The sequence below is a fragment of the Clupea harengus genome, chromosome 21 (assembly GCF_900700415.2).
Source record: "Clupea harengus chromosome 21, Ch_v2.0.2, whole genome shotgun sequence".
NCBI lineage: Eukaryota > Metazoa > Chordata > Actinopteri > Clupeiformes > Clupeidae > Clupea > Clupea harengus.
In genome coordinates, this window is record NC_045172.1 from 19,268,332 (window position 1) to 19,276,751 (window position 8,420).

Below are 8,420 nucleotides of genomic sequence, written 5' to 3' on the forward strand. Positions count from 1 at the left end.
ACTGCTTCAGTAAACGCCAGCATACATTTTAGGCAGCACGAGATATATTATGTATTATGACTGTAACACATTCTGAAAGTACAGCGCACGGTCACAACAGAGGTAAACACTGCTGTCGAGAGCTCCCCATCGTTGCTATGGTAACCAAATGGAACGACATAAAACATGCTTTAAACTGTAACTGAACCGTGTCTGTTAACGTCAGTCCAATAAGAATAACACAATTACCCCCTCCTTTCCCAGTTTCTGAGAATGAGAAAAATAAGCCTTTAGAGTTGCTGTAAGTGTACATTTCTGTGGAGGACATTTGGTATCGGTAATGAATCCCACCTCCAGCGTTCACAAATAGTCAGTCCTGAGAAGGGGGGGGGGGGGTGGTCTTCAGAATATATAAGAGCCCCTTTGAAGAGGCCTAGGGGTCAGTGAAGTGCCTTTGGACTGGGGGGGGGGATGCTGGAGGGGGGCATGGGGGGTGGGGGGGGGGTCTTGCTCAGGTGGAGGTGTACTTGTTGGTGACGCGGGAGTTGCTCTGGTCCGAGGCCCTGTCCGTGGGCTTGAGCTTCAGACAGGACTGCTTGTCGTCCATGGAGAGCATCTCAGGGGGCAGGCACCAACAGCACAGGCATGACTAAGACACACAAGACAACACATCACAACATCACACCATCACAACATGACCTTCAGTTTATGCTTTGAAAAGAAAAAAGAAACATGAAAAACCTGATTATGCAGCTCAAATGTTTGTAAATATGTTAAATATGCTGTTATATTTACAGTAATATTTCATTTTTCAGTATTGGAAATAATATGTTTATATATGTAGTTTACATTTTTTTTTTATATCTGATAAAAATGATGGACTTAAAGAGGCAAAGTGTCTTAAGATGGTATTTCTCTGAAAATGCTTCCAGCATAGCATTATTAGCATTTAGAAATATTCAAACTGTAAAGCAATAGCAACAACAAAACTATCCAAATGGTTTATTCTAATGAGCAGCAATGGTAAACATAGTGGGCTACTGAAAGGTCTTTACCCGGAAGCAGCTCTTGAAGCGCTTGCTGACCATATAAAGAGCAATGGGGTTGATGCAGGAGTTCATGGAAGCCATGTTTATCCCTATGTAGTCCAGCACCAGGAAGAAACTGCACAGGGGTAGATAAAGTTTGTGTACACACAAATATGCAGGCAAATACATACAAATGTACACATGGACATGAATATCACCTGTCATGTTAATAGAATATTATATATGTATTTCATGGATGCACCCTGAGACTTTGACATAGTGCTTATTGACATTATTTACACTTGACTAGCTCGCTCAGCTGTGCTATGATAGCAAGGGGAGTGAAAAGTAGGTGTTTTTTTTGTGATCATCACACAGCTGCAGTTATCCTTTTTTTCATAAAATTGTTTTCCATGGAAAACTGGCAGACTGTTCAGATACCTCTCGAAGGGAACACCTGGCTTACAGGACTGAAAATCAGACTAGACATAGTCTGTGTCTATCACTGCCCTGTTGGAAACTAATGCAGTATTTTGCTAATTTCAAAAATGTAAAATATTTAGGTTGTGGGAAGTACTTATTTTCTGTCTCAGATGTAAATAAACATTGTAAAATAGTCACTTGTAAAATCTTGTTTGTCACTTCCACGTCTGAATTTTATGTTACTCCCTTACACACCCCATGACCATGTGTCTGTCTCCTACCTACACCAGGCTTACCTATCTCAACCTCTTACCTACACCAGCCTTACCTATGTATTGTGGTCTCATATCTACACCAACCTTACCTATCTCAACCTCCTACCTACACCAGGCTTACCTATCTAATGTAGTCTCATATCTACACCAGGCACAGAAATCACAAAACACAAAAACAGACACTGAGGTAGGTGAAAACTACAAACTACTACTGGATAAAATAAATAGAATAAAAAAAGAGAATTTGATATATTGCTCTAACTGTGCAAATTAAATGTAGAATGTGCATCTTCCATTGCCACTCAGAGGATAAGTCACACAGAGGGGAGTCATTATATACTGCTATTGCGGTGGGCAGTAATGGCTTCCTGTAATGGTCCTTATTACAGCAGAGTTTCCAACTGAAAACACATTCACATTTGCATAAAGTAAATCCAACGCTTTATCGTCAAACTTTGAGTAGTTGGTAGAGAGAGAAGCATGGTTAAACTCTCCAGAAATTGATATGATGGGATTCGGGTGTTGTGTTTATAGTCTGATGGTAATGTCACACGCCGCGTCGGCTACTGCTGATGGCGGAAAGTCAACAGCAACAAAGATGGCACATGTGAACGCCCTCTGCAGATGATATGGACGCAAACTCACAACTAACAGTTCAATGTCCGGGCTACAGAAAAGCTCCTTCACAGTAACGTGTGCAGGATCACACCATCTGTTGTTCACAAGCACTGCAGTCCCCCCTCCTTTCTTCTTACTGCTCTGTCTGGAATCTCCGTCAGTCTGGAAGCCAGGTACGGCAGAGCTGGAGTCCGAAATATGTTCCTGCCGGCACGTCTCACAGTGAAACACACAACACTGCATTCCCGATATTCCCTATGTGTCCTCGGCAGCGCCCCCCGAGCTTGTCCATCTTATTCACCAGGGACCTCACATTCCCCATGACACTCGAGGGAAGAAATGATTTATATTTCCTCCTCCTTGCTCTCCGCATGGAACCAGCCCTGCCTACCCGGAATCTGTTCTTCAACTCATCTGGGTTTTTGGGGTCTTGCTCCAGGCAGTGGTGTGGGCATGGGGAGCACTATCAGCTGGTCGCCGAGGTAAACAATACCCCTTGTCACCCATTGGCATGGTGACCCGGCACAACTAAAGTTAAAAGTGCCAGGAAGTAGAAATCAGTTCAGCCACACAGTAGCCATCTCAGCATGTAATGTTTTATCGGATGGAGCGTATTGACCGACAAGACACACAAGAACACAAGTCACAAGACCACTTAACTGGAGCTTCTGCAACAGAGTGCTACTAGTGCGACACCATCTTGGATTATCGGATAATCTTGTAGCCTTCTAATGTCATAACTATTCCTGCCTTACCTGAGCAGCTCACAGCGGTTGGGGTCTGCCTCGTCGTAGATGGTCAGTTTGAGGATGCGGCTGAGATGCAGAGGGAGCCAGCACAGGGCGAACACCAGGACCAGGCAGAACACAGTCTTGGCCACCTCACGTCTCTGTGGACAAACTCCTGATTAGCATAGAACCAATGCTGGGATCCGAAACATGTGTGTGTGTGTGTGGCTGATGGCATCCATAGACCTGTTGGAAATGTTTTTAAGGTCAAGTGGGGACTGTGTGTATGTGTGTATAGCCTATTACACTAGTGCTGGTATCCAAATATTCCATCAGATCCAAAAGCTACAAATACTGGAGTCAATAAATGGATACTGAAATGTGTGTGTGCATGTATGGTTGTGTGTGTGTGTGTGTGTGTGTGTGTGTGTGTGTGTGTGTGTGTGTGTGTGTGTGTGTGTGTGTGTGTGTGTGTGTGTGTGTGTGTGTGTGTGTGTGTGTGTGTGTGTGTGTGAAATGATGTCCACAGACCTGTTTGAGTTGGTCGCTGAGGGCGATCTGCATGCCGTTCTTCTTGCGCAGCATCTCGCAGGTCATGAGGGTGTAAAAGACAGCTGTACACGCCAGTGGCATGCAGAAGTAGAAGCTGAACAGCCACCAGTCTTTAGCCGTCTTATAGAACTAGAAGGAGTGACAAACATCACACTTACTGCATAAAAGCAACATGATTGATATGATTTAGGCAAAAAAGTCATTTTCGGCCAAAAAAGACTGAGGCAATTATTTTAGGAAGGTGACGATATAGAGAGAAGAGAAGATTTGAGAAGAGGGTTGTGGTGGTGGTTTCATTGGCGTAACGTAGTTACGGCGGGCCCAGGTGCAGGCTATTATGACGGGCCCTAGTCAGTGGCGTAAGGCAGTGGTTCCCAAACATTTTACAGTCCCGTACCCCCTTTTTTCATTTTGTAACCGCCGCCGCCACCACGCCCCTCCCCCCGCGCACATATTCCGCCTTCAGACTATTTAGATTGATGTAAATATGTCTATGGCCCACGGCTGCGGGCCCCCAAGACCCACGGACCCAGGTGCGACCGCACCTGCTGCACCCCCTATAGTTACGCCCCTGTGTGGTTTGAAACGTTAATAAAAAATTTAAATTAAATTAAATACACCATGAAACACAGTGGGCTATATATAGTCTATGAATCCTGACTATGAATCCTGTTAGGCTATCTCTTGCAGCGGTTAATGGACTAGCTTATCCAGCTAACATAAAGGCCAGTTGTGCATTGCAAGCGATAGCCAGCTGTTTGTTAATGTGATTACTACAACAACAAAAAATCTGCACTAGAGTTGGCTAAACTGATTGATCATAACAGCGCTTTCTTTTTCGCCTTCTGCAAATTGTTAACTAGACATCAACTAGAATAAACCAACCTTACCAATTTGGTTACTGCAGCTATCAGACATTTCAGTCATTAATGTAGGACACTTGGTGCATCAAAACAGGAATCTGCCCCATTCTTCACTCTATCATGTTAAAACCGTTCCAACTTGTTGGTCACATTGTTTGAGTCAGCCTGGGAGTTCCCCTCAGCCTAACAGCGGCTCCTGTTCTCACATTCTCCGTCTTAAGATGTCAAATATGACACCATGCTGCACTGAATCCTGTTCATTTTTCTTTCGTTTGGCTAGCTTGCAGTAGTTTTTGTGCTGAAATATACTATTCGTGCTTGGTGACATTCTGAAAAAAAAACACCCTGCATGGATCAAGGCCAATGGAATCATCCCGTTGCCATGGTGTCATCTCTGTTGTCACACCAACACATTGTGTATTTCTGTTTTTATTGTTGTTCGCACTATAGACTTTTTAGACTGTTTCCACATTGCAGGACTTTGCTATATTTTCAAAATATTTAAATTTTACATATTTAATACAGTCTATTGGTGAAGTAGCAATTGCTTTATATTTTGTCTGCAAGTAATAATGAAAATGATTTTGCATTGGCATGAAATATAAATCAGATGGGGGGGGGGGGGGAGAGGGGGAGTGGGTAGCTTGTTTATAGCACCTGTCTCGAAATTAAGTTCAGAACTTTGAACTTTGAACTCGTTTTGGCTTGTAAATGCAAAGCGAGTAGGGGGTTAAGTGCGTACTCTTACCCGCATAAACTGTGTTTTCTGCATGGGATGCAGCAGACAGATCCTCAGATGCTCCCCTTTGTAGTCCATGGTGATCATGTCGAAGGCCACGGCCTCTGGAACTGCCAGGGTGATTGACAACACCCAGATCAGTATGATCTCGATTGCGGTCCATTTGGGTACGCCGATGCCCTTAATGCGGTTCCAGGATGCCACGGCTCGATACCTGCAGAGGGTAACCACAGTAGTGAAGAGGGGTTGGAGCTGAGGTTACAAACATCTGTTACTGGGAACCACAGCATTAAGAGCACAGAGGCTACATCCAAAAACACACAAAAACACACAAGATGTCTAAATTGCCAATTATTTTGCTGAGAATCTGATTTCAGAATGCATGAGAGGAATGACTTTAAACAAGCTGAAACTGACAACAAGCATTGTTCAATGCATTTTAAAATTGTAAAGCTCTCAAAGCCTTGGAGTGTCACATTTAGGTTTTTTAATTTAACACTTACACAGTATAAACCGTTGACAGTATAAACATCACGTTCATGCATTAATTAAAGCAGTAATCGTTTCCAAGGAAACAAACATGCTTTTAATTATGAATATGATTAAAATGGAAAAAAAATGTACCTGTCAATACTTAATGCACACAAACTCAACACTGTAATTCCAACCGAAGCCTTCTGAACAAACGGGACCAGTTTGCACACTCCAACCCCAAACGGCCAATCTTCTGCCAAGAGCTGAGGGAGAAATCAGTAGTCAGAAACACAAATGCTAATCGTGTCAGTTTCAGGGTAGGCATCCTGACATCGGTTTCTCCGTACACTCAAAGGGGTGGTGTGACCCACTGTTTGGAATTTAAGGTCATAAGTTCTGTACACAAAGAGTTAAATACTACTCATAGCCCGAGGGACACAAATCCAGCGGCTTATTTTGTTCATCAGTTCACGGTACTGATATTAGGCCCTCTAGATCCACGCAGCAATCTCACTCTGCCATGCACACAGCTAGTGCTCCTGGTTATAAAGAAACCAAATTACCCCAATAACAAAGTCGAACGCAAGGGCAACCTTTGGACGTTTCATGATTCTTTACCAATGCTATTGGAAACACATGTGTCTGTCAATTCAAATCTTAATTGTTTAAAGATGCAAAGCATATTGACAGTAGCATGTGAATAATCCTTGGACAAAGCAAAATAAAGTGGTACGATGGAGCTGGAGTCATGGTATTCTCAAATAACCTTTATGTAAACAGCCACAGTGCGATCAAGCAGCTCTGAAAAACAACACCCCATCTCTGTGGACACATTATTGGGGGATTTGATGGGAAAATTGATGTGGAGCGCAAATTGAGGACACATGTGTGAAAACAGCAAGTGTCTTGACAGCATTTCACAGAATATGGTTCCAAAACCAATCTCAGAATGAGAGAGAGAAAAACAGGGGGGCGCAAACTTTAACATTATATGGCAAACATGACAATTATCAATCATCAATATTATTAGTGGACCAAGGCAACCAAAACACCACTTAAAAAGCGCTTGAGAAGCCAAAGAGAATTAACTATAGTTATACATCATGTTGCCAGCACAGAACACTATAGTAAGTCAGTTGTTTTGCTGGTTATGATGGTGGTAATTACATAGGCTTAATTATAATAATAAAAGGCTCACCTTGTATACATTGATGGGGATGTCAATCACTATATGTAGCAGATCTCCAAGAGCCAGGCTGGCGATTAGGATATTAGGTCCGTTCCTCATGCACTTGTTCTTGTAGATTATTCTCAGCAACGTGGAATTTCCGATTATGCCAACAACAAACACGAGACAGGACACCACCGTGTTGATGTACTTGAAAGTGTCGCGGATTTCTGTGGGTCCTGTGCACATTGGAGGTGGTGGAAGTCTAGGCCGCCGAGGAATGGAGATGTTTTGACCCATGAAAGGGTTTCTGCTGCCTCCGGGTCTTGCAGTGGCAGAAGCGGGTCCCGATGGAACATCGTGGGAAACTTGCCGCAGTTGTGGATCTGGTTTGGCTTGAGCGCAAACCGCTAGACAGTGTCCCGCCACGATAAGATATGCAAACAATGCGAAATTAATCTTTGCCATCACGCTGCGTGGATTTAAAAAAAATGGGCCTTGGTGAGGGAAAAGAAACCGGTCTTTTCTAGTGAGAAAATGTATATCAAAGCTTGTAAAACAATGTAAAGATACCACTCCGCTAACTTTTGCAAAACATTGTTGATGCCTTGCAAAGTTCACAACTTACGTTATGCATATATAGGTTACTTATTATTAAAACTAAAGGTATCAAAGGAGGTCGTTTTTTTTCTATTTCAGAATAAAAAAGGGTCTACTTCAGTTTAGACTGCTGGCATCCTTCTTGGAACTTGTTGCGCCAAATTCCTTCATATAGAGCGTGTTTCCCCAAATGATCCAACGACAGTTCCTCTTCATTGGGATATGAATTGCGATATTATTTGTTCCTCCATTTCTCTCCTAATTTTAAGTGATTGTAGAAAGCGATCCAACTCCTACCACTGTGAAACCCCTATTTCAGCGTTTAACAGTTTTATGCGCCGAGCGTCATCAGTTACAGAAATTATAGTCTGCTACCGACCCCTCCTACAAGTAGAGGAGCGCCCTACAACGAACGGAGGAGCTGGGCGCTGTCATTATGTGACTTCTCCAACAGAAGTCAACATTTGTCAACACTTATACACTTGCCTTGAGTACACTGATACACTATCCAGGCAACTTTAATTCACATCTGCATTGAAATAAAGGGATCACATGATGTGTAACAGTGAAATTGAACCATACAAATGCAATTAAACTAGCAGTGATGTTACTGATATATGTTTCTGTTGCCCTGCTTATTTGTTCATTAAGTCCAGCTGTTAGGTGATAACGGCAGCAAAGTCTTTCCCATTTTTTTTTTATAAATTCAATCTTAAGACATGTTTACCAGTTTTGCCTCGACTGGGTTTTGGGTGTTAAACCCCATCCTTGACTGAGATTGTGTCAGCATGTTGTTATTTCACTAACATGACTGAATTATTAGGTATTTATTTTAACTTGAGTAATCTATTGTCTTATAAATTCTGTCTGTCCATCTCTCCTGTGGTCTATTTTACCTCATGAAGAGGAGCAGTGGGACTTTAAACATCACTGATGAGAATTCAAGTATGCATAATTTACGGTCAAGATCATG

The 8,420-nt window shown here is 42.7% G+C and overlaps 1 protein-coding gene across 1 annotated transcript; it reads right to left on the reverse strand.

The window, feature by feature from the left end:
* Positions 1–452: 452 nt before the first annotated feature.
* Positions 453–7,850, reverse strand: ednrba (endothelin receptor Ba). The gene is made up of 7 exons (XM_012840848.3): positions 6,878–7,850; positions 5,830–5,942; positions 5,215–5,419; positions 3,583–3,732; positions 3,079–3,212; positions 1,035–1,143; positions 453–628 (listed from the first exon to the last, which is right to left on the reverse strand). Exons 1-7 carry the CDS (start codon positions 7,313–7,315, stop codon positions 491–493), a joined length of 1,287 nt encoding a protein of 428 aa, XP_012696302.2. The 5' UTR covers positions 7,316–7,850; the 3' UTR covers positions 453–490.
* Positions 7,851–8,420: the final 570 nt, after the last annotated feature.